Source organism: Triturus cristatus, chromosome 1_1, assembly GCF_964204655.1.
Source record: "Triturus cristatus chromosome 1_1, aTriCri1.1, whole genome shotgun sequence".
In the NCBI taxonomy this organism is placed as follows: Eukaryota; Metazoa; Chordata; class Amphibia; order Caudata; family Salamandridae; genus Triturus; species Triturus cristatus.
Genome location: NC_140579.1, coordinates 316109790 through 316136812, shown reverse-complemented (window position 1 = coordinate 316136812; position 27023 = coordinate 316109790). Strand labels below are relative to the sequence as shown.

General features: G+C 49.5%; 1 protein-coding gene across 1 annotated transcript; it reads left to right on the top strand.

The window, feature by feature from the left end:
• The first annotated feature begins 9375 nt into the window (after positions 1–9375).
• Positions 9376–21973, top strand: LOC146870173 (A-type voltage-gated potassium channel KCND3). The gene is made up of 2 exons (XM_085599649.1): positions 9376–9779; positions 20791–21973. The coding sequence occupies exon 2, from the start codon at positions 20864–20866 to the stop codon at positions 21971–21973; it is 1110 nt and encodes a 369-aa protein (XP_085455775.1). The 5' UTR covers positions 9376–9779; positions 20791–20863.
• Positions 21974–27023: the final 5050 nt, after the last annotated feature.

The window sequence follows — 27023 nt, the reverse complement described above, 5'->3', positions numbered from 1 at the left end:
TGTAAGCAGGTGGGACACCGTTATTATAATCCCCAGTGTCCCATGAAGGATTCCAATGCACCCCCACGTGCACCCCCTCGTCAGGTGACGAATGTAGCCCTGGGAGGGAATGAGATGGGTGCCCCCGGTGGGTGGGGTCCCGCAGAAATGTCCCTGGTCTCTTTAGGAGATGTGGAAATGGTTCCTCCAACCCCTCTGCCTAGTAACACTAAGAAATATAGGCAGTGGGTGACCATTAATGGCCATAGGGTGGAAGCTCTCAGAGACACCGGAGCGAGTATGACAGCTGTCAAGTGTCACTTGGTGTCCAGAGAGCAGGTGGTCCCTCATGCATTCTACCCCGTTGTAGCTGCTGACAACTCACAGAGTAAGTGTGAGGTAGCTCAAGTTCCTTTTGAGTGGGGGGGGTCTCAGGGACTTTTCAGGTTGCTGTGAGGCCCGCCATGCCTGTTGATTGTCTCCTGGGCAATGATTTGGAGGACTCCCCTTGGGCTAAGGTGGAGAGAAAATCGCATCTGGAAATGTTGGGTCTGCCTGAGTGGGTGTGTGCGACCACCCGGTCCATGTCAGTTAGTAAGGATGTTGATGAAGCCCTGGAGCCTGAAAGTATGGCCCAGGTCCCAACCGTGAAGAGAAGAGGCAGGCTGCGCGGGAAACCGTCCCCCATCGTTCCCACGGTCCAGGAGGGAGCAGACCCTGAGGGGGATGCCCTGGAACCGACAGGAGAACAAGTGGCCGAACTGGGAGACCTGCCCGAGCTGACCCATTGGCAGCAGGATGGTGGTCCCTCCAGGGAGGAATTTTGTGCTGAGCAGAAAGTGTGCCCTTCTCTTGTGGGTATGAGGCAGCAGGCCTCAGCCCAAACGACAGGTGATCAGTCAGGATCACATTGGATCTACTGGGAGAACGACCTCCTGTATAGCGAGCCTAAGGTTGCTGAGCCTGGGTCAGCCCGTGGGCTGGTGGTACCCCAGCGCTTCAGAGCCTTCCTACTGGGGTTGGCTCATGACGTTCCGTTAGCTGGACATCTGGGGCAGGACAAGACCTATGACAGGCTTGTCACCCATTTTTATTGGCCCCAGATGAGAAGGGATTCAGATATCCATTGTAGGACCTGTCAAACTTGCCAGGCAAGTGGGAAAAGTGGGCGGAAGCAGAAGGCTCCCCTCCAACCTTTTCCCGTCATCAGTACCCCCTTTGAGCGAGTGGGAATTGACATTGTGGGGCCACTGGACCCCAAGACAGCCATGGGCAACAGGTTTATCCTGGTCTTGGTGGACCATGCCACCCGGTACCCGGAAGCCATCCCTCTCCGCACAGTGACGGCCCCCGTGGTGGGACGGGCACTGATGGGTGTTTTCTCCCACATGGGCTTCCCCAGAGAGGTGGTGTCAGACCGGGGCACCAACTTCATTTCGAATTATATGAAGTCTCTGTGGAAGGAGTGTGGGCTAACCTACAAGTTTACCACTCCTTACCACCCTCAAGGTAATGGGCTGGTTGAGAGATTCAACCGGACCCTAAAAGGCATGATCATGGGTCTTGAAGAACCAATGAGGCATAAATGGGACGTCCTCTTGCCATGCCTGCTGTTTGCTTACCGTGAGGTGCCACAGAAGTCTCTAGGGTTCAGCCCATTCGAGCTTTTGTATGGTCACCCGGTAAGAGGACCTTTGAGTCTGGTTAAAGAAGGCTGGGAGCAATCTCCCAGGAAACCTCCCCAGGATGTATATAGTTACATGCTGGCCTTTAGGAACCAGACTCGGCGCTTCAGAGATCTTGCTCAGGCAAATCTGGAGGCCAGCCAGGAAGAGATGAAGCGGTGGTACGATCAGAATGCCACTCTGGTTGAGCTTCAACCTGGTCAGAAAGTTTGGGTCATGGCCCCTGTGGAACCTTGTGCGCTCAAGGACAGGTGGACTGGACCATTTGAGGTTGTGGAGAAAAAGAGCGATGTCACCTACTTGGTGGACTTGAAGTCTCCCAGGAACCCCTTAAGGGTCCTGCATGTCAACCGGTTAAAGCCCCACTTAGAAAGGTCCGAAGTGGGCATGCTCCTAGCCACAGATGCTGGAATGGAGGAGGAGAGTGAGCCTCTTCCTGACCTCCTGTGTGCAAAAGAGCAAGATGGGTCAGTGGATGGTGTTGTCCTCTCTGACACACTGACCCCTGAGCAGCAGCAAGATTGTCGCCATCTGTTGGTACAATTCCCTGATCTGTTCTCCTTAATCCCTGGTGTCACTCAGTGGTGTGTCCATGATGTGGACACTGGGGACAGCACTCCTATGAGGCACAAGGCCTACAGGGTGACTGAAAACGTCAGAGCATATATCAAGGAGGAGGTCTCCAAGATGTTTGCCTTAGGGGTGGTTGAGTCCTCTAGCAGTCCTTGGGCCAGCCCAGTGGTCTAGGTCCCAAAGGCTGCAGCGCCTGGTGCTTCACCAGAACTTCGGTTCTGTGTGGATTACCGAGGACTCAATTCGGTCTCCAAGACTGACGCGCACCCCATCCCCAGAGCTGATGAGCTCATCGATCGGTTGGGGGCTGCCCGGAACCTTAGTACGTTTGATCTAACATCTGGGTACTGGCAGATCGCCTTGACTGATGGGGCAAAAGAGAGGTCTGCATTCTCCACACCAGATGGGCACTACCAGTTCCGTGTGATGCCCTTTGGGATGAAGAATGCCCCTGCCACATTCCAGAGTTGGTTAACCAGGTATTGGCCGGGCTGGAAGATTTCAGCGCCGCCTACCTGGACGATATAGCAGTGTTCAGCGCCAGCTGGAAGGAACACCTGCGCCACCTCCAGGAAGTGTTGTTGGCCCTGCGCAGAGCAGGCCTCACAATCAAGGCCAGTAAGTGCCAGATTGGGCAGGGTTCAGTGGTGTACTTGGGACACCAAGTAGGGAGCGGCAAGGTGGCCCCCCTGCAACCCAAGATAGATACCATCCTGGCTTGGGAACCGCCCAAAACCCAGACTCAGGTGAGAGCCTTCTTGGGTCTCACGGGTTACTACAGGAGGTTTGTCAAGGGGTATGGCAACATTGTGCACTACTTGACCTCGCTGACTTCCAGGAAGCAGCCGAGACTTGTGATCTGGACTGACGCCTGTCAGAACGCCTTTGACACCCTGAAAACTGCAATGTGTACAGCACCGGTCCTCCAGGCACCCGACTTTTCAAAAGAGTTCATTGTCCAGACAGACGCTTCAGAGCATGGTGTGGGGGCTGTTCTAGCACAGATGAATGAGGAGGGCCGAGACTTACCTGTAGCCTTCATCAGCCGGAGGTTACTTCCCAGGGAACAAAGGTGGAGTGCGATAGAGCGTGAGGCATTTGCTGTGGTCTGGGCGCTGAAGAAGCTAAGACTCTACCGGTTTGGGACTCACTTCCGGGTTCAGACAGACCACAGGCCCCTCAGATGGTTAATGCAGATGAGGGGTGAGAACCCAAAGCTGTTGAGGTGGTCCATTTCCCTACAGGGGATGGACTTTACGGTGGAACACCGCCCTGGTATAGATCACGCCAATGCTGATGGTCTGTCCAGATTTTTCCGCCTTAGTGATGAGGACTCCCTGGGTGAAGGGTAGTTCTCCCCACATTTCAGCTGGAGGGGACACGTGTTAGACCTAGCATCATTGGCATGAGTCTCTCCTCCATTTTTTTCTGTTTGCCTCCTTTGTTTATGATGTTTTTGCTGGATTATTGCTTTGGGCACTGTGCCACTGCTGATCAGTGCCACAGTGCAAGTGCTCCCTATGTTAAATTGTTACATTGATTGGTGTTACCATGATTGGCTTGGTTGACTTACTGTTCAGACCCTAGTCTAGTGCACTGCGTGTGCCAAGGGCGTGTAAGTTAACTGCTGCTGGTGGGCTTGCAGCACTGGTTGTGCCACCCACAGAAGCAGCGTGTAAAATGTGTCTCAGGCCTGCCACCACAGCGCCTGTGTGCAGTCCCTGACTGCCATGTCGACTTGGCAAGGAAACCTACTTGCCAGTCTCTAAACCTTCACTTTGCCACATTTCAGACACCTCTATGGTAGGCCCTAGGGCAGGGTGCATTGTTGGTAAAAGGTAGGTCATGCCCTGATGTGTGTGGCATGACCTAATAGTGAATTACAGCCATTTTCGTTTTTCACTATTGAAGGGCTACCTGCCTCCCATAGGCCAGAATGGGCAGACGGATTATTAACTCCATTATAATCTATCTGACTCAGAGGGCATGGTAGCAGGTCGAGTTTAGTATCCCTGAACTCAGAATTTAATAACACACCCTTTAGGATGGATGGTTTTTAAATTCTATGTTTGAAAATAGCCCTTTTAGAAAGTGGCTATTTTCTTATCCAACTATCCACCGGTCTCTGCTGGTTTGGTGTGTGTGTCAGGGGCTGGGTGGCTCCAGAGGTCTGAATGAGTCAGTGTGGGGTGAATGAGGCATTTACACATAGAGTGAGGGAAGAGTAGCCTGCCCTGCCTGACACAATGCTGTCTCCACCTCCTGCTGGGCGACTGATAGCCCTGCTCATGCCAGTGACAATACTGGCTCCGCCTCCTGCTGGGCGGCTGAGGACTCTACCCTGCTCAGTGAATAGGCCAGGTGCCTCTGCCTGGCAACACCCACAACGAACCTGAAATGGGGGGAATTTCCCTGCTTGGACAAAGGGAACAAAGGAGAAAAGGGGTATAAGAGAAGGACCCCTGAACCAAGAACTCAGATCACTTCTGACAAGGAAACCTGTACCAAGGACAAGAAGCCTGCTGATCTAAGGACTTGCCGCCCCTTTCTGCCAGAGTGCTGTTTTGCTATGGAGGGACCTGAAAGCTGCTTCTTTATTTTTGCCAAGGAACAAGGAGAGAGGAACCTGGTGTGTACTCTCTAAAAGCTTGCTAGAAAATCTCCAAGGGCTGGAAGAGTGCCAGTCTCCTGTTGAAGTCACAGGGCCAAAGGACCTCACCATCTACTGAATTGCTGAATTGCTGGAAAGTGTTGTTTCCAGTACACAAGGGAAAATCTGCAGTCTCGACGCCGCCGACGCCGCCGAACCCAGCTCGACATCGTGAGTAACGGCTCCAGTGTCCCGAGCCTTCGACGCCGGCCGCCGGGCCCGATCGACGCCAGCAGCAACGCCAGTGAGCAGTGGGTATCGGCCCCGGCTCCAAGTGACCCCGTCTCGACGCCGGTATCAACGCCAGTGAGGAGTGAGTATCGGCTCCACCTCCAAGCGACCCCGTCCCGACGCCGCTGCTGATCGCATCGACTCGACGCCCTTCTCGACGCCTTGAGCGCTGCTCCGGCCCGACATCCCTCGACACCGCTGCGGATTGACCCGACCCCGAGGTACGATCGACGCCGATCTCGACGCCGTGAGCGCTGCTCCGGCCCACGACGCCGCTGGGGATCGACCAGAATCCGTGGCACGATCGACGCCGACCTCGACGCCGACATCTCGACGCCGTGGATCATCGTTTTCTTCATTCCCAAAGGTACTGTGTTTGTGGGGTCTGTTGCAACTCCAGGCTCGACGTAGCGCTCCTCGCGGTCGACGCCGAACCTTGGGAATATAGTAGACTCGACGTCGTGTGACTCCTGTGGGGGTTACATTGTTGGCAAAGAACTGTGTTTCAGAAGAATACTTAATTTTGTTGCTAAAGAACTATTTGCCAAGAAGAAACCTTACTTGAACTATTATTTTTCCTTCCAAAGAGTATTTATTAAGACTGTGGTATATTTTTGTCGTTATTTGGTCTTGTGCTAAGCCTTATATAAAAATCCTATTTTTATAATAACTTCTGTGTCGTGTCCATCTGTAGTGTATTCACTTTATTACTGTATGTGGTCATAAATGCTTAACACACTGCCTCTGGGATAAGCCTGTCTGCTCTGCCAAGCTACCAAGGGGGTAGCAGGGGTTATCTGAGTGTGTAATCCCCTTGCCCTGACTAGAGTTGGTAGGTCCCTATTTGTCAGAAGTGTATACCTCTGCCAACTAGAGACCGCCGGTTCTAACAGTGTGGAACAATTTAGTCTGTGGATCTGCAGGTGGGAACAGAATACCTCTGATCCAAACACCTTGTGCGCCTCAATCCCAAAGGTAACACAGCCACCTGTTGAGGGTAAGCCGTGTTGTGCCAATTTAATAGTTACTGCATTTCTACAGTTCTCTGTAATGTTGAGAGCGTTAGCAAACTCTTGTTCCTCATTCCCTGAACCACTGCTAGTGGACTCAGCCATTTTCAAACTGAGAGGAACAAATGTCTTTTTTAGAAATGTTAGGGTTTCCGCACAATGTGGGAACTTTCTACCCTTACAAGCTTGTTAAACCATCAGCCAATAAACAGAGTATATCTGCTCAGCTGAGGCGGGTTTCCCTTCTGACCTTAGACATCTCTGAAAAAGTGTAAGTAGGGCTTTCTGAGAAAGCACAACTGAACTACTCAGATTTTCACTGTTAATATAAGAACCAAACCAACATTGGGTGCCATGTCATGTAGTTCCTAGGAATCCCCAGGACCTGTTCATTTTGGATGACCAAAACTGAGGGCATGGTGTTACACCCGCTTCCGGACACCCTCACCGGATATGTCAGCCGTTAGACCAGCTAGCTCAACAGTGCCACTACCAACCCCCTGTATCTTACAGTGGTGTAGGTAGTTTCTGGCAACCACTGAACATGACAACTCTGATTCCTCAGGGATCGTGGAAAACAGTACAGTACTTTTTGCTCAGCCACTTGTGCTTGCTTAATCTCAGAAATTACACAGGATGGCAACTAAGACGTTTCAATAAGTATTTATTGGACCAGCGTCAGTCTGGTGTAAAATATATTTGCAGCGACAATCAGGAGACAAAACATACAAAAGAGATTGCAAGTACCAATATAGTAATTAGTAGATAGATTTCTACCATAGTGCTAATAAGATGAACATTAGCAGTTCAGATAAAAACAGTAGCACTTGCATATTCCTAAAACGTGCGCCCTAAGTAATTTGCCTACATTTACGTAGCCTAGATCTGTATGTGTAGCATGTATATGTGTGTATGTAGCCAAGAAACCCCTAGGGAAAAACCATCCCCCTCACCCGATGGTTGAGAATGAATGACCCCGTCTCTGCTTCGAGGATGACACCCCAAGCAGAACAAATCAAAACATTCACCCGTAGTTGTTTTTGCGTGTGTCAAAAATTCTGCATGCAGGACCCCGTATCAGCTTGGAAGGAATTCTCCTCCAATTTGCAGCAGGAAAATAAGGGTCTTATATACTAGAGTGGTCACTCCAGGGTTACTTCTAGAATTGATATGTTTTGAAAACAATCATGAATATTTTGAAAAAACTCATAAATGTTTTTCCAAACAAATGTGATAATGCTCAGCTGGCTGTTGGCCAAGGATGAAAAAAGTGGTGCCCCCTATACAGAATAATTATGCCGTGCCTGAGGACAAGTTTATGTACGTCAAGTACAGGGATTATGATAGGATACTAAGAGCCTGGTATTGAAGAGACAAGAATCATCTACAAGGTAAAAGGTCACCTGTTCAGAATTGTTATTGTCATGTGGATGGGACAATTTATTTAAAATGGGATGTACATGACAGGACTATCCTAAAGGACATGACAATAGCACCCCACCCAGGGCTTCCTTTGCGTCTATATCCGTACCACTCCTCCTCCATCTGCACATATGCTGCACCTCATTGTGCTTCTCCTATCGCACTGCCTGCTGCCCTTTTTCCATATATCTCTGTCCTTCTCCTCATCTTTCTGCCCATCTTCTGCCTTACATTGTGACTATTCTTTCTCAATGACCTGCAGGCCTTTCTGAATCTCTATCTCTCTCAGCTAAATGCTCATCTTCTGCCTATCAATATCTCATCTTAGTGCCCCATCCACTGATCACGTTTACATTTAAACCAATCCGTCTCCTGTTGTACCTGCCCTTCGCTACGTGTCCACCCTAATACCCCCTCCCACCCCTCCATCGCCGCTCCCCTGCTTTCTCTGCCCTTCTTCCAACTCGCTGCGTCCATCACACCCTAATTTGCCCTTACATCCCACCCACTCGCCTCTACCTGTTCAGTTCACGGGAGCTCCCGTGGAGCAGAGAGTACCTGCCGCGCCTCCGTTGGTCTCTATCGGGCTTCACACCAGAGAAACAGGACAAAGGCAGGGGCTAAAAATAGCTTGGCCGTGTGTCCTCGAGGTCAGCGGAGGCTGAAGGGAGTCGGCGTTGCTCCCTGTCTCCGCGCCGACCTGTCACGCTCCCCGCTGAACCCGAATCTAAACTAAGGCTTGATCCATTGTGCCCCCACCTGAGGCGCTGGAGGGTCGAGGAGCGGGAGGTGCTCTGTTTGGGGGAGGGCGCCACCTGTCTTCGCTCTGGCATCAATGCTCTTGCTGAAATTAAAGGGAACCCTGTAGATGGCAGGAATGGGAGGGGCCGATGTTAGCCGAGTACCATTCCTTACCTCCTTGTTTTCCAGGGGTGGCCCAAACGCCCCTGTCGCCCGCCCTCCGACACCCACCCAGAGTCGTCTATGATCTAAAAATAGATCGCCTTTTAAGCTTCGTGGACGCCTGGATGCTGTAATTGCACAGGGTGGTGACAGAGATAGCTATCTCCATATCGGTATCCCAGGGCAGATATGACGGGCACGTGACCAAATCAACAGGTTGGTACCTGTGTATTAAAAAGAGCTCAATGGTGGGTGAGATGAGACTCGCGCGGCCAAACAAGAAGTGATGCGTGTAGCATCCGTGCGTGACAGCCTGGTGGCAGCAGGTGTGGGACATGACAGCGAGATCTCGTTTTCCGCTCCCAGACCCTCCCCACTCCTCGTCCACCCGAGTCCCCGAACACGAACCGAACAAGATGGTGCTTATTTGAAACATGCCCTTTCTGTCTGCTTATTCCGCCGAAACTCGCTGTATTTAGCGCCTCGCAGCACCGACATAACCTACTCGATGTCCGCTTTGTATGTGCGGTCCCTCCCATGAAAATATTAATAAAATACAGTGTGAGGCCCGTGTGTTTAGGATAAAAGGTGCGGTGGAGGGTAATGACTGCGAAAGATGAGGAAGAAAATCTTAGCGATGTGAGGTGCTTCAAACAGAATGGCACATTTTCAAAAACACAGATACATTTGTGAGAGGCTGGTGGTCTGGCGTGCCCCCCTATTCACACACCACCAAATTTTGAAGTTCTCGCACACCGTGTCAAGTGATGGGCTCCCATTAGCATGCAGTGTTAGCCTTGCTATGTATTTAACGACTGCATTTGACGGAGTCTCCGCAAGCTGCACGCTGTCTCTCTCCCTGGACTCCCTCTCTCTCTCTCTCTCTCTCTCTCTCTCTCTCTCCGTGCTCCTGTTTTACAGCATGCCTCGCTGGGACTGGAACTGAGGCGCGCAGGAAAGATCCTCCCTGCCCAGTCCTTCCCAGCAAGCACCACCAGGAGAGACACGCCAGCAGCACCCCTACTCCTGCACCCATCCCTCCGAACTACAACCCCACAGCAACTGGGTACCAATGTTCAGCAGAAGAGCAGATATCCAGCCACTGAATTCTATGAGACAACCCCGCCAGCCATAAGCACCCACTCCATCACCAAGCAAGAGGGAAACCAGCGGAAAACGGCGCAGCCATCCATCTTTTGCCTTTCCTGTGTTTTTTGGTGTGTGTTTTCTGGTTACTTTGAACCAGAAAGGGAGGCACGCGCGGAGTGTCGTCGTTGTCCCCTGGCCCCGTTTTGGTGTTCTGCTCCATGCGTTTCACTTTTAGAGGTAAGGGGCTGCTGGTGGGCTCGGGAATGCTCGGATGTTGATGTGTGCGAGAGTGTCTGCGAAGTTTCGACGTGTTTATGATGATCCTGTTGCTGGAATGTATTCCCTTTGCGTGAGACCTTTTCCGACGTTCTCGGCGTTTAGTTTAAGGAGCGAGGACACTTCAATTAGGCGAGCATCAAGCAGGTAAACCGCCCTCGTGCACTTTTGGTGGTGAGCGGGAGTGGGGGGGGGGGGGGTGAAGGGTGGGAGTTGTGCCTTTTTATAGACTATACATTCTAAAAGGATCGCACCGAGACAATTAGATCTCGATTTTGACTCGATCCTTAGCTAGACCTCCATTATTACCCCTGAACACCCACACCCTGTAGTAAAATAAATCACTTTCCTTTCACCGTTTCAGTTAGAGCGATTTATGCTTCCGAGGTTGGATAAGCTATAAAGGCGGAGGGAGGCGTGTGTGACTGTGTGTGTGCGCCTTAACAACACCGACATCGCCTGCAAAAGTTGCTGCCTTAGGCGTGCACTTGGACCACAATCTGGGGCATATCTACAACGCAGCGATAGAAAATTATCGCCGCTTTTGCGGCCGTTTTCGGTCGAAAAGCGGCGATAATTTTATAGCCTAATTACTTAGCAAGGTCACGCTAACGCGTGAAACCTTGCATTAGCGCACGAATTCCTAAACCCAGCTTTGCATCTCTAATGAGATGCAAAGTGGGCGTTCCTGACATGACAGGAGCAATAAAAGTCGCTAAGCGACATTTCTCCTTTCATCAAGCCCCACGCTATGAAGCATCGCGGCAAGAAAACTAGCGATAACCCCTGTTATCGCTACTTTCCTTACGCCTGCTTCAGGACTGACTTAGCCATGATATCCTATGGAAGGTGGATATCATGGCTAACTTTGTGAGGCCCTATCAACAAGCTAACGCCACATTTGTGAGATCATCGCTGGGTTTTCTGCGATAATCTCATGTTAGGCAGTTAGCGCTAGGATTTTTATCGCTTTTGAGATAAGCGTTGCTAATAGCACGCTATCTCAGCGATAAAAATCCACGTTAGCCAGCGATAATTATTAGGGGTGGGCGGAATTTGCAAAATTAACTTTCGCAAATTATCGCGAAAATGTTTAAAATTATCGCAAACAAGCGGAAATATCACGAAGATGCGGAAGATTTTTCCCGCATGTTCGCGAGATTTTCTGCATGGTTGCGGGTCGCCAACTTACCCATGTGGTTGCTTGCGGGCGCGGCCATCTTTTTTTGAGTTGTCTCGCGGTGCATGATCGCGAGAAGAAAGACGTGATCGCGCGACGCATGACGTCACTGCGGGCGCGAACTGTCGCGAGACAGCGCAAATGGCTAAAAACAATACAACACCTCATGGAGAACGCGACCGGATCAAGAAAATTTGTCGGCGAACGCAGGGATTCCGGTAAGACGATCGCGCGCGCGCGAGAATGTATTATTTTACAGCGCGAGCAAGAAACAAATTATCGCCAAGCTGCGGAAACCGGAAATTTTGACATTTTCGCGCTCTCCGCGGAACGCGAAAATTTCAAATTATCGCAATTTCCGCGAACGGAACAAAATTTTCGCCCAGGCCTAATAATTATCCTAGCGCTAAGTGCGTTTAGCGATAATTATCGGCGGTTGTTGCTAATATGCCCCCAAGTTCTTTAAAGAGACAACACAGCTGGAGTCTTGCATTGCTCCTAATATATCGCGTTTCTACTGAAACATGCGAAAAGGATTTTATTTCATCGACATGTCAAAATAAAAGCATTGGTTGCGTCACTTAACATGCAAACATACAATGAGCATTTGTGTTCTTGGGAGAGAGAGCCTGCACGCGTGTGTGTGCTTATGGATTAAAAGGGGACTCCGTCTCCAGGTGACCTCTCTCTGCATTGGTCAGTGTGTGTCTGTTTACCTACATGTCAGTCGCTAGTTCTATCACTCCATCCATATATGTAACTACTCAGCAACTTACTCATCAATCTCCATCTCCATCTATACATCCACCCTTCCATCATAGAGCACTCCCTGCCCAGCATCTATCTATCTATCTATCTATCTATCTATCTATCTATCTATCTATCTATCTATCTATCTATCTATCTATCTATCTATCTATCTATCTATCTATCTATCTATCTATCTATCTATCTATCTATCTATCTATCTATCTATCTATCTATCTATCTATCTATCTATCTATCTATCTATCTATCTATCTATCTAGCTATCTATCTATCTATCTATCTATCTATCTATCTATTAATTCACTGGTTATATTTCAAACCCTAGGTTGTGTTTTTCGTCAGTACATGATGATACTGCATCTTGTGACGTTCAATATGTGTACTGGGTAGAAGCAAAATGTGAATTGCCACTTATTAAAGCTTTAAAAGCCACCACTCTGTAGAAGAGTTTGGGGGAAATACTCCGAACCACTTCACATCTCTTACTTACACTGTATGGAAACCTAAAGGCTGTCTAACAACAGCTTGTGGTCCTTCAATAATAATACTTTGGGAAAACAGCCTGTGGATTTATGCCTGCTGCTGAAGTTTTAGACAATTAAAGGATTTACATGTCATTAGCACATCTCAGTGTTTTGACAACTGCCCACGGTGTCATCATTATCTGCTGATAACAATATCAAAGTTCACCAACACCACAGCTGGTGAGCGAAAGTGTGTGTATTTTAATTTTTTTATATAAAAAGTTAATTTTGCTTGTATTTATTTCAAGGCTGTGTATGCTATTTATCAACATTCTCCACCGAATTACACCAGGTTGTGTTTTGAAGGAGGTGGATGTGTTAACACACATTCTCCCAAGAATGACATAACCCCATTGTACATCATTTAACTCTTTATGTCTACAAATAAAAGAGAAGATAATTACTACACTTGTTGACTTATTGATCCATCAGTAAATTATATTCCTGCCTGTATTAGACAGCCTGTATTAGACAATACACATTGTAAGTGGCATTAAATAATTTGGATTATGCATTCTGTTGGACCCGACCCTTCTGGCAGGTTCACCCCGAAACTTTTTGCTTTTTGTTGGTGACTTGGTGTAATGATTTTTGGTTTCTGCGCACTTTACCACTGTGTCCCAGGGTAAAGTGCGTGCGTGTTGTCAGGTTGGCCTGCCCTCCCATAGGAATGCATGGGGGAATGTATGTGTCCTGGTAGTTCCTGATGCGTGGGGTGTGCAGGCCCGAGTTTGGTATGTGCGGACTCGTGTGATTGAATGCTGCGCGATGATGTGTGCGGCGTGCATGTACCTAGTGTGGAAGTGCCACTTCTAGAAGTGGGCACTTCAGTGTGCAGTATGAAATGTGTGGCTTGTCTGGCGATTGGTTGGCTGAGGTCATGTGACGGGCTAGGGAATTCCCCAGAGTCAGGAGGAGTCACCCAGTGGTGAATGGGAGTTTAGCATACTGATGGCTGGGGAGGAGTACACCTGGGTCCTGAATAGGGCAGGGCTTTCCCCACACAATGCTGGCGCCAGCCCCTGTGGTGCGTCTGATGAACCTGGCCTGTCCACTGAATAGGGGGGGGGGCTGAGCAAAACAAAGTGCTCAGGAACCAGATGTAACCGGTTCGCCCCTTCCCTGCACCTTGCAGACAAAGAATTTACTGTATAAAAAGGGGCTGTGTCCCCTTACAATGTGTTCTCTTGCAGGATCCACTTGAGGGGGGGCCTGCTGTTGCTGGGCGCCAGGAGAGACCGCCACTGGGGACTGCCTCCCTGCTGGAGGGCCCTGTGAGCTGGCTCTGGGCCCAGTCTTTGCCCCCCTGCTCTTGAAAGACTTTATTGGTGGACCTTCCTTTGCTTATAGCGCCTGGGAGCGCTTTCTGGGCTTTATAGCGCTGGGAGCGCTGTTTTGCTTTATAGCGCTGTGAGCGCTTGGATCCTGATAGCGGGTGCCCACCCCGCTTATTTGTGGTATTTACGGAGGGAGCCCACCCCTCTTTTGACGGGGAGAATCACCGCTGCGGCCCGGTTCGTAACCGGAAGACAGGCGGCCCGTGTTGGGACGTGGGCGGGACGTGACAAAGCAGGAAGCGGACGGGAGCCTACCCTGCGCTCCTGCACTGAAGCCGGAACTCCTTGTTGACTGACGCGGGGCTCCCGTGAGGTCGAGGGAAGCCCCGCGCCGAGAAGAGGAAGCAGCGCCGTGACCGCCCCAGCCTCGCCGCGAGAGAAGTGCTGCGGGAGTGTTGCCGGTCCCGTGACTCAGACGACGGAGTCCGGAGGTGAGTGGGGGCCGCAGGAGGGCGATCCTTGTCTGTGAGCCCCGTGAGGCTCCAGTACAGAGCCCCGTAGGGCTCCAACGAGCGGGGGGCATTTTTCGTAGTTTCTGGGCGCTAGGGCTCCACCGACGTCTGGGGGCATTATCCTTTTGAGTCCAGGAGAATGACTCCAACGTGGGGGACATTGTCGTTTCTGAGCGCGTGGCGCTCCAACGGGTCCACGGTGTGCCTTGAGCCCCGTGTGGCTCTAATGTGGTGGCAGGGTTTGGTCGAGCCCTGTGAGGCTCCCGCGAGTGGACAAATACTGGTCTAGAGCCCCGAGGCTCCATTCATACGGGGGCATTTCTTGTCATAGAGCCTACGAGGCTCGAGGGGACATTTGGTAGGGACAGAGCCTAGAGAGGGCTCCAGAGGCACGTCGGTGCCTGAGTTTCGTTCCACAGCTGCCCAGCACTTAGTGGGCAGCTGCAACGTTTAGGTTGGGGATAATTACGTTTTGCTCTGCGCAGCTGGCGCAGCCTGACTGGGACAGAGCGTCCTAGCCCCGACAGGGCCAGTTGGCCTAGGGACTGCCACAGGTGGTGGCTCATGTGAGTTTTGCGCTAAGGTTCCTAACCTGCACCTCTGAATGTATTTTATGCGTCATGTGCCTCGCTTTACACCGCTGAATGTAGTTTATACATCGTGTTTTCCTTCCTAACACCGCTGAATGTTTTATGCATCATGTGTTTACCTGCCCGGCACCTCTGAATGAGTTTATGCGTCATGTGCCATGTTCTACACCTCTGAATGTCTTATGCATCATGTGTAATGTGCTCATACCCCTACAGGTATTGTGATACTTAGGTGGTTGTTTGTTTTCTTCTAGTACAGGTGGTGCTAGTGAGGTTCTGGTTCCCTGCGCGATTTTCCTAAGGTGGTTAGGGTTGCGTAGGTGATGCTTACATGTTACCAGTGGTTACTGGTTGTGTTATATGTGTATTTTGTGCTACAGTAATTTTATATTCTAAAAAGTGCTAATTCCTGACAGTGGTCCATGTGGCCCTGTCCCCAGTACATATAATCCCTTGTAAATTCTGCCCGTGCCTGTTGGCACATTGTAAAGTGTGTGTTTTTATCTAATGTGTTTTACTATAATACAAAGGCTATTTTTATAGAATACCTTGTGTGGAGTTTCCTTTGTGGTGGGCCTTGGGTGTTGTTGCTGGGTGCGCGCGCAAACGCTTTACACATCGCCTCAGAGATAAGCCTGACTGCTCGTGCCAAGCTACCAAGGGGGTGAGCAGGGGTTATCTTTGGCGTGTAACTTCCTTGCCCTGACTAGAGTGGTGGTTTCTGCCTGACTTTGGCGCAAGCCTTAGCCAACCAGAAATCCCAGTTCTAACATTGGTGATCAGCGGTGGGATTTGGACTTGCGTTCGCGCTGTACCGCAGCAGCAACTGGCTGCACCACAAAACTCTGCATTAGATAAATCACATTTTAGGGATTATTGTTTTTGAGTTTCAGTATTTCTTCTCCTAAAGGTGTCCTTTGTGAATTATGTACTCCTGTGTTAGCTCAGACACTCAGGTTCCTTGTGTTAAACTCTTCTCGAGAACGTCCGCCAAAATGGAGCCTGCTTTTAATTTCTGTGGTCTGTTTAGATACAGTAGGTTGGAGTTGGTAAGGTTCTGTGAAGAGAGGGACATAGAGGTGGGTGAGTCAGAAACCCAGTCCAAACTGAGGGACAACCTGATCCTATGGCAAAAGGATGAGTGGGAGCGAGAGCGCAGTGAGGAAGATAGGGCCCGGGCCGCACGCCGAGAGGGTGGTGGGTCTGAGGGGAGCCCTGAGGAATCTGAAGAGGAGGAAGGTTACCTGATAGGGACGCCAGTAGAAAGTGAAGACCCCATAGATAGGGAGTCCCTTGCTGGGTCCAGTGTCAGGAGCAGCACCCCATCCCTTTCCCTGTCCCCAGAGGAGTGGGTAGATAGGAGGGAAGAAAGGGAGCATCAGCTGGCCATGGAGAAACTCAGGTTGGATCATGCCCGGGGGATGGCGCAGCTGAATATAGAGGAGAAAAAGCTGGAGACCGAGAGGGTCTTAGCTCAGAAACAGATGGCGGAGGCTGAGAGGGCCCTCGCCAGGGAGAGATTAGCTCTGGAGGGTAAGTTGTCCCCAGAGCGCAGTGGTAGTTTTCTGGATTCACCAGGGAGGGTGGAGTCCAGTGGTGGCAGCGATAGAGAGGCCAGTGCAGAGAGTTCCATTCCCAGTTCCCCCAGTCTGGTACCTGTGTCCCAAGAAGAGGAGTATAGGTTGAAGTTCAGGGGCAGTAGGAAGGTGCCTCACCAGGATTGGGGGGATTTTGTGGATGAATGTGATGATGCACTGTGCGAGTGGGAGTGGGTTAACAGGAAACGTGATTGTAGGAATCTGTTTAATCTGGTTCTCAAAGAGCAGGTGCTCAGGAGTTGTTGTCCCGAGTTGCGCCAACACCTGTTGGAGTATGGGTTTGCTAGTCCAGGGGACCTTGCAAGAGGAGCGGACCGTTGGGAAAGGGCCCAAGGTTCTGATGAGGTATGGGAGAGTGCTTCCAACAGCAGTGGCTCAGGGATCTTCCCGTCTTGGATGGGGGTAGAGGTTCAGAGTAGCCCAGCTAGATCCCAGAGTAGTGAGAAGGGTGTAGGGGCTCACGGCCTATCTCAGCGGAGTAGGAGTGAGTGGGTGACTTTGAGTCCCCAGAGGCCCGAAACCCAGTCTCAGAGCCTGGATGGTTTCTTCAGGGAACACCAGGTAGGGGGCCTAGGCTGTCCTGTTAGGCCACTTGAGGAGGATCGCTCAGTGTATGGAGAACCTGAAGTCTCTGTAAATAGAGCTCCAGTGGTTCTGGTGTCAGGCAGTACCGCTCCAGTAGGGAGGGTACAGAAGTCCAGCGAGAGGAGTGGCATGGGGCTGTGTTCCCCAGTGGAGGAGCCAGTGGGTCAGGGACCAGCCGGTAGGGCTGAGTCTCCTAGAAGTGACCATGGCGACCACACGTCTGTCCTGGGGGATCTTCGCGTACTGTCAGGTGGAGAGGGGACGGAAGATCTGCGCCAGGCAGACTGTCATGCAACATATGAGGCATATGTTACTCTTGGGGGGATACTGTGTGAGTCCCCAGAAGTCCTGGAGTGCCAGGCAAGTATGCAACCAAAGGTTCTAGACCAGAGGTTGGGAGGCCAGGTTCAGGATCAGCCTGACCTGCAGGGTAGGACGACTGTAACCAGTGTCCTGACCGGTTCTTCTTCCAGAGGCACCGCCCCAGTTGGGAGGGAGCAGGACTCTGGAAGGGGGTGCAGAGGGTGGGAGAGCCCACCTCTGACGCCGGTGCAACCTGAGGGGTTAAACCCTGGGTTGGGAGACCAGTTCTCAGGGAGAGGTCCTGAGCTGGTGGGAAAGTTGATTTCTGAGGGTGCCTCACAGAGGAGGAGAGGACGGAACCCTAGAAGAAGAGGTAGGGGGAGGAGAGCCTCACCCGTGACTGTTGGTCAGCTTGAGGGTTCAGACCCTGGGCTGGAAGATCAGTGGATGTTTAGAACCGCCCTGATGAGAGGAAGAGTGGAAAATGGTCACTACGTGCCAGGGGTTACTACCCCCCACTCTGTGGTTAGGCAAGGACCAGTGGCGCCTAGATGGCCTAGGGCCTGGTCCTGGCCGCCGACAGCTGAGGAGTACCAGTGGGGTAGCCCAGTTGGTCCGCCGAGTTCTTTTAGAAGGAATTCCATGGGTTTAGAGTGGCGTAAAACCGGAGAGTGTCCCTGCTATTGCGGGCCTGCGTCCGTGTTTTATCGCCCAAAGCAGGGAAGACCTTCACTGTGGTGATTGGTCTACCCGGCGTTTTGGCTGGAAGGGGGTTGTGTTGGACCCGGCCCTTCTGGCAGGTTCACCCCGAAACTTTTTGCTTTTTATTGGTGACTTGGTGTAGTGATTTTGGGTTTCTGCGCACTTTACCGCTGTGTCCCAGGGTAAAGTGCGTGCGTGTTGTGAGGTTGGCCTGCCCTCCCATAGGAATGCATGGGGGAATGTATGTGTCCTGGTAGTTCCTGATGCGTGGGGTGTGCAGGCCCGAGTTTGGTATGTGCGGACTCGTGTGATTGAATGCTGCGCGATGATGTGTGCGGCGTGCATGTACCTAGTGTGGAAGTGCCACTTCTAGAAGTGGGCACTTCAGTGTGCAGTATGAAATGTGTGGCTTGTCTGGCGATTGGTTGGCTGAGGTCATGTGACGGGCTAGGGAATTCCCCAGAGTCAGGAGGAGTCACCCAGTGGTGAATGGGAGTTTAGCATACTGATGGCTGGGGAGGAGTACACCTGGGTCCTGAATAGGGCAGGGCTTTCCCCACACAATGCTGGCGCCAGCCCCTGTGGTGCGTCTGATGACCCTGGCCTGTCCACTGAATAGGGAGAGGGGCTGAGCAAAACAAAGTGCTCAGGAACCAGATGTAACTGGTTCGCCCCTTCCCTGCACCTTGCAGACAAAGAATTTACTGTATAAAAAGGGGCTGTGTCCCCTTACAATGTGTTCTCTTGCAGGATCCACTTGAGGGGGGGCCTGCTGTTGCTGGGCGCCAGGAGAGACCGCCACTGGGGACTGCCTCCCTGCTGGAGGGCCCTCTGAGCTGGCTCTGGGCCCAGTCTTTGCCCCCCTGCTCTTGAAAGACTTTATTGGTGGACCTTCCTTTGCTTATATCGCCTGGGAGCTCTTTCTGGGCTTTATAGCGCTGGGAGCGCTGTTTTGCTTTATAGCGCTGTGAGCGCTTGGATCCTGATAGCGGGTGCCCACCCCGCTTATTTGTGGTATTTACGGAGGGAGCCCACCCCTCTTGTGACGGGGAGAATCACCGCTGCGGCCCGGTTCGTAACCGGAAGTCAGGCGGCCCGTGTTGGGACGTGGGCGGGACGTGACAAAGCAGGAAGCGGATGGGAGCCTACCCCGCGCTCCTGCACTGAAGCCGGAACTCCTTGTTGACTGACGCGGGGCTCCCGTGAGGTCGAGGGAAGCCCCGCGCCGAGAAGAGGTAGCAGCGCCGTGACCGCCCCAGCCTCGTCGCGAGAGAAGTGCTGCGGGAGTGTTGCCGGTCCCGTGAATCAGACGACGGAGTCCGGAGGTGAGTGGGGGCCGCAGGAGGGCGATCCTTGTCTGTGAGCCCCGTGAGGCTCCAGTACAGAGCCCCGTAGGGCTCCAACGAGCGGGGGGCATTTTTCGTAGTTTCTGGGCGCGAGGGTTCCACCGACGTCTGGGGGCATTATCCTTTTGAGTCCAGGAGAAGGACTCCAACGTGGGGGACATTGTCGTTTCTGAGCGCGTGGCGCTCCAACGGGTCCACAGTGTGCCTTGAGCCCCGTGTGGCTCTAACGTGGTGGCAGGGTTTGGTCGAGCCCTGTGAGGCTCCCACGAGTGGACAAATACTGGTCTAGAGCCCCGAGGCTCCATTCATACGGGGGCATTTCTTGTCATAGAGCCTACGAGGCTCGAGGGGACATTTGGTAGGGACAGAGCCCAGAGAGGGCTCCAGAGGCACGTCGGTGCCTGAGTTTCGTTCCACAGCTGCCCAGCACTTAGTGGGCAGCTGCAACGTTTAGGTAGGGGATAATTACGTTTTGCTCTGCGCAGCTGCCGCAGCCTGACTGGGACAGAGCGTCCTAGCCCCGACAGGGCCAGTTGGCCTAGGGACTGCCACAGGTGGTGGCTCATGTGAGTTTTGCGCTAAGGTTCCTAACCTGCACCTCTGAATGTATTTTATGCGTCATGTGCCTTGCTTTACACCGCTGAATGTAGTTTATACATCATGTGTTTTCCTTCCTAACACCGCTGAATGTTTATGCATCATGTGTTTACCTGCCCGGCACCTCTGAATGAGTTTATGCATCATATGCCATGTTCTACACCTCTGAATGTCTTATGCATCATGTGTAATGTGCTCATACCCCTACAGGTATTGTGATACTTAGGTGGTTGTTTGTTTTCTCCTAGTACAGGTGGTGCTAGTGAGGTTCTGGTTCCCTGCGCGATTTTCCTAAGGTGGTTAGGGTTGCGTAGGTGATGCTTACATGTTACCAGTGGTTACTGGTTGTGTTATATGTGTATTTTGTGCTACAGTAATTTTATATTCTAAAAAGTGCTAATTCCTGACAGTGGTCCATGTGGCCCTGTCCCCTGTACATATAATCCCTTGTAAATTCTGCCCGTGCCTGTTGGCACATTGTAAAGTGTGTGTTTTTATCTAATGTGTTTTACTATAATACAAAGGCTATTTTTATAGAATACCTTGTGTGGAGTTTCCTTTGTGGTGGGCCTTGGGTGTTGTTGCTGGGTGCGCGCGCAAACGCTTTACACATCGCCTCAGAGATAAGCCTGAATGCTCGTGCCAAGCTACCAAGGGGGTGAGCTGGGGTTATCTTTGGCGTGTAACTTCCTTGCCCTGACTAGAGTGGTGGTTTCTGCCTGACTTTGGCGCAAGCCTTAGCCAACCAGAAATCCCAGTTCTAACACATTCCTTACAAAGCCCTATGACCTTCGAGACGGTTTATGTCATGCATTGTGATTCCTGTGATTGCCTGTGATGACTGATTGTTCGGAGGAATTTGTTGGGACATAAAGCATACGGTTTAACATCAGCTGAATTGCCCTTGAAATAGCATTTGTCAAACTGATAGGAGAAGCACATTGTAATTATATGTGTCCTCATTGAAATTTTCATTATTTCTTTAATTAGATGAACCTGATCTGAAGTCAAACTGGTTTTAAAGGAAGCTGAGCTTTTTCCTGGACCGACACCTAGAGCCACCATGGCAGCGGGTGTAGCAGCATGGCTGCCCTTTGCCAGGGCAGCTGCTATTGGGTGGATGCCCGTGGCCAACTGTCCTATGCCTCTGGCACCAGGTGAAAAAAATAAAAGACAGGACGAGCTAATTGTCCTTAACGTTAGTGGAAGACGCTTCCAGACATGGAGGACTACCCTGGAGCGGTACCCCGACACGCTCTTGGGAAGTACAGAGAAGGACTTCTTCTTCAATGAGGAAACCCAGGAATACTTTTTCGACAGAGATCCAGAAGTATTTAGGAGCATCTTAAATTTCTACCGAAGTGGCAAGTTGCACTACCCGAGGTACGAGTGCATCTCTGCTTATGACGATGAGCTGGCTTTCTATGGGATCCTACCAGAAATCATTGGTGATTGCTGCTATGAAGAGTATAAGGACAGGAAGCGAGAAAATGCAGAGAGACTGATGGATGATGAGGAGAATGAGAAGAACAAAGAAGCCATGCCCTCACTCAATATCCGCCAGACAATGTGGAGAGCCTTTGAAAACCCCCATACGAGCACTTTGGCCTTAGTCTTCTACTATGTGACTGGTTTCTTCATCGCAGTGTCTGTCATTACTAACGTTGTGGAAACTGTTCCCTGTGGCTTAGTGCCTGGAAACAAGGAGCTCCCATGTGGTGAGCGGTATTCAGTAGCCTTCTTCTGCCTGGACACCGCCTGTGTGATGATATTCACAGTTGAATATCTACTAAGATTCTTTGCGGCCCCAAATCGATATAGGTTCATGCGAAGCGTGATGAGCATCATCGACGTGGTGGCCATCATGCCCTACTACATAGGCTTGGTGATGACCAACAATGAGGATGTAAGTGGGGCTTTTGTGACTCTACGGGTCTTCAGGGTCTTCAGGATTTTCAAATTTTCACGTCACTCCCAAGGCTTGCGGATCCTTGGCTACACCCTCAAAAGCTGTGCTTCTGAACTTGGTTTTCTTCTCTTCTCACTCACGATGGCAATAATTATCTTTGCTACGGTGATGTTTTATGCAGAGAAAGGGTCATCCGCCAGCAAGTTCACTAGCATTCCAGCCTCCTTTTGGTATACCATAGTTACCATGACAACTCTTGGGTAAGTGTGGCCTTTCTTTTGTCCTTACTGAGTGCTGGTATAGTATATTTTTATAAATGTTGGAATATTTCTATAAATCTTTTGATCACGTGTTTCTCAGTTGAAAAGCAGCCACTAATATCTGGAGACTTAAAGTGATTTTGCCAAATGACATTATTACATTCCCGCATTGCAGAGCTGCAATGAGGAATTCATGTTCATTTGAAAGCATACCTTACATGAGGAGACAACTTGAAAAAGAAAGACAGAAATTCAACCGTGGTGTGCTATTGACTCAATGTTTTTTAAATGGAGATTGGGAAAGCTGGCAGGCCGTGAGTCGTAGGAATAAGGTGGTGAATTGGCCTTTGGAGGCATAGGAAGTGGAAGACAATCAATACTCTATTCAACTGCAATAGTTATAAAGCAAGAGTTATAACGCATGCCCTCTAAAGGTGAACACTCTGATGTGTCAACCATATGCAAGGGAGTATCCCGTATGGAAATTTCTCCTGATCCCTCCCAGTCAGAAATGACACGGACGTTAGAGCTTTTTCTCAAAGTAAAGCGCAATAATTCAAAACACAGTCTAGCAAAATTAATCATTATTGTTATTATTTCAGAACAGCAGAGCACATCATCTACCTTATTATTAGTAGAAGAGAGCAATCAGCTAACAAAAATAAGTGTTTAATAGCATAATGATTTTTACTCAAAGCAAGAAGTAGCTTATCAGGTAGTTGTTATTGAAACTGACTTGAATTTGAAGACAGATAGGGAATATCACTCAGCATGTATGAACACTTATATCTACATCTCTTCGTTAAGAAGAAACTAAATGTTTTGGGATTGTAAAGTACTCACAATTTAAGATCAAAGCAGTGTCCAGCAATTCATTTGCTGATTTATTTTCTCACATTGAGAAAAACGTCTCACATCCAACTGTGTAACTGATCAACTTGAATCCTGCTAAAGAAGGCCTATCATAGTGCACCCCTGATTGGTTACTGAGGATTTCATGGCCAGTAATGATAAATGAATTTATTTATGTTACTGCATTTTATTGTGTATTTATGTAGTTTGTAGTCAGCCCAGAACATCACCTGAGCGCTCTGCAGGGAATTGGGTGGACGAGGGAAACACGAGGACTGCAGATACAGTATGAAAATCAGTTACAAGGGACAATATCAATAGTTTGAATTCAGTTTGGGTTATATATTTACAAACCATAAAGTGATCTGGTGCACTCAAAACCTGATATCAGGTGTACTCCAGTGCACCTACGTTAAGGGAGGACACCCTGAGGGTACAACTACTGAAATAACAGAATGGGTATCTTCCAATAGCAATCGCACACACAACACCATTTCATTCACTCATTAACCACTTTCAATCAGGGCAACTAAGGTGGGGATTTCCATGCTTAAAGTTGGGTCAGTCTGGTGAGGTGCACCTTAAAAAGAAATAATTCCAAATCTTCCAGGGAAATGTGAAGATAGAGAGAAGTTGTTTTAATCAGGAGCAATATGAGTGAGTAACTACAGAGATCATTTTACTGAGGAGAATTTTTTTGTGTGTAAAATGCGCAGACTAAAGCACATGAAAACAGTAGCAAATAAAGTGTCACTAGGTGTCTTCGGTTTGCCTATAGTGTCGTCGTACAGTGCCTCCATCTCGCAGTAATTTCACTACTCCCTGAACTCAAAGAGCTTTCTGGTTCCGGTTCTGCCATCTTTGAATTCAATTACTTTTTGTTCCCTTTCTCTTCTACTAGGATTTCACCTGCTTAGCTTTACGTTGACCTCGCATTGCTTAGCAAAATGTAACTTTTAACGCATATCAGCAAATCACAAAGCAACCTCAGCTCATAGCTTTAGTCAATTTAGAGTTATATAAATTGCATTATCAAACAGTAACTGTTAAAAGTCTACATAAAACACATGCTCTACATTTTTTGTTAATTGCAAATATACAGTGGGCTATGATCCTATAATATAATCACAGGGTGCTCAGTGCATAATAATAAAAGGTGAGACCGCGGGTAAGTTATTTCTATGTTATGTTAAACAGGGATTTATAGAGCGCACAGCTACTCAACAGAGTGTCCCGGCGCTATGACAGCAAAGACAGAGGTAAAAGCTATGCACCCAAAACTATTGAAAAAGTGGGGAAACGGATTAGATTAGCTGTTGGAACATCCAAGTTTTTAAATGTTTTCTAAACTCCAAAAGGGAGGTAGTCTGTCTTAGGGGGAGCGGCAGAGTATTCCAGACACGAGCCACTTGTACCTGGAAAGACCGTCCATCACAGCGTGCTCTGCAAAACCTTGGCGCTGAGGTCAAATATTGTTGGGCTGATCTAAGTGATCTGATCTAAATGTCACCAGAAGGAGGTGGTGTTATCGGGCTGTACTGAATTGTAGCAGTGGTTATTGAATCTTCCCAGCGTACACTCTGCACACGGGTGGTGGTGCATCTTTGTGATGGAGTGAGTGGTCCTCAGGATCCAAACCAATATGGTGGGCACCTGTAAAATGAGTTCACTCTGAGTTTTTAACTTCTTTCCAAGTGAAAACACCACCCCCAGATGTCAGCTTTCTGTTAAAAGACCCACTGACGTGGTTTGTTCCTCGAATTTATACCATTTGCTACTTTACACCTGCTTGAAACAACAGGAGTTCTGGGTCTGGGAAAACTGGAAGAAGTGTTGTTCTTCCCCACTTTGAATTATCAAAGTGTCTCTGGGTTTGGTTTCGTTTGTGTTTGTTCCCCTCTTTTATGTTGCCTGCCATTGGCTACTTCATGCCCCCCCATTTTTCATTGGGGAATTGAATGATCTGATTTAACTACTTGACTGTTTGTCTTCTACAACTACCTTGGTGTGGTCAGTTCAATTAAACACTTGCACAAATCACCCTTGCTTGTCTGCAATGCTATGCAATCCTCTGAGATACTTCTCACCCTATTTTGCGTATGTGCACCAGGGAAATTGTTTTGTCCATAATTGGTAGACCTCAGTTACACATTGTTCATCATCTTGACATAGGTAACCTTGCCTTTGACTTGAGGCAAAGGGCTTTGCAAAGTGAATAGGACCAGACTCACACTGTGGTTGTGGCTTGCTCTAACAAAAGACCTGCCGTTCAAGGGGAGTGGAGTAGGGATTGGGTTTTGTGGATGGATCTCTCATAGGGTCATGCATGCACTGTGACACATTAATCAGGATCAGGGCTGTAGGAAAATAGCTGCTTATATTTAATAATAACAATCTGAAATGGCACTTTACTTGCGTGGATTGTGTGTGCCTGGCTGGAATTTTTATTATAACTGCCTGTAATGCTAAATTACCTGTATCTGTACCAGTTCATATTGGAAACCGTAACACCAGGATTTTACACTCAGCTAAACGATGTCTTTTTTGCGTTTGAAAGCTTGGAAAAGCTTTTTTGTGAGATTGGCCTTTTTAAGTGAAAACTGTGGATCTCTGGAACTCACTTTCTTTATCCCTGCAGCACCTTGAACTCTTCCCCCTCTTCTTGATAAAGTGTAAACCTCACTCTTCTCATAATGTCTGAATCAGGTAGAGGGTATAGGAGGATTCATCCATCGTGGTACTTACATGTGGTATGTGGAGCACTGGCATTTGTTTGGACACCTCGGCCTGTATTACTAAAAGGGCACACTTTCCCATTTTGCGCCACAGCGCACCTCTAAGCAAGTGAGCAGGGTGGAGACCGGGAAAGCGAAACCTATTATGAAGAATGTACTGCCCTTAGGGCAGCTACAAACTCGTGCTGCCCTGGGAGCAGCGCATTGAAGAGAAATACAAAATAGCTGTTTAAAAGCTCTGTGTTTCTTTTTGCAGGGAGCAACCCACTTGCACTTTCAAAAAGAGATTAAAGATCCCTTTTCAGGCGGGTGCAGTGAGTGACTGCACCCGCCTGGAGGGGGATGCCTGGGGGGGTCTATGGAACACCCTTTTATCCCTCAAGATGGCTGCCCTCAGGGAGCAACCTGACAGTGTGCCACCATTTTGTGGTGCTCTTTCAGTGCACCTCCTAAGGGCATGTTTTCCTCTGCATCCACGTCGAATAATACAGCACTGGGGCAGAGGCAAAGTGATTCCCTCATTTGCATGTGCCCATGCCACATACAAATGAGGGAACACCCTCTCTCAATAGCGCCAGTGCTACATGTGCTCCTGCACTATTTGTACTACAGAAGGGGCCACAAAAGCATCTGCGACCCCTTCTGTAATACCAAAGTGCCCTGGGGCATGCAAAATGGGCACAAATGCATGTTGCATAATACAGCCCCTAGTATGCCCCAGTGCAGACCCCAGTCTGGTGAGAAGGGAATGGGACTATGGCTCAGGGTATATGTGTGATGCACAGGTCTTTTCTCTTGAATCCGGTGCACATTCCTGTTTATGGGGAATGGATGGAGTATTATTGACAAAGGTTGGGCAGTGGTCCTTCTTTTGGTGATCTTGGCAGTGTGTGGAAGGAAATCCTGCCCCAGATATTCACTGCACTCAAATTTCTGGAGTCAGCAGTAGAAGATTGCAGCATAAGTTTAGTTTTCTATCTGAATAACAAGGAACTTTTCTGCATCATCGAGGAATTCTCCAACTCCATAGCCACTGAGAACACCCTCATCCCCTTGTAAGAGCTCTGCAACACCCTCACAGACATCTTCTACACCAGTATCACCGCCATCTACAAGAACTTCGACCCCCAACTCCCAATAACCAAACCCAGCAAACTCTTCAACAACCACAACCCCCAGGAAAGCTCAGTAAACACATGGGAGTCTCTCTCTGTGAGCACAACTGCACCCATCATGGGTTACATCCACTCAGGATCCCCCAGAGATCCCTGTCCCCACCACATGTTCAATCTAGTAAAAAGCACCATCAGCAAGTAGCTCACCACTATCACTATCATCGGTGGATCCATCTCATCTGCCTCCTTCCCTGAAGGTTGGAAGCATGTAAACATCAAACAGCTCCTCAAAAAACCCACTTCAGACCCCAGAGATCACAAAAACTGTCCATCTCCCTACTGCCTTTCAAAA

Coding starts and splice junctions, on each gene's coding strand:
- LOC146870173 (XM_085599649.1), top strand. CDS start 20,864: ATGGCAGCGGGTGTAGCAGCATGGCTGCCCTTTGCCAGGGCAGCTGCT.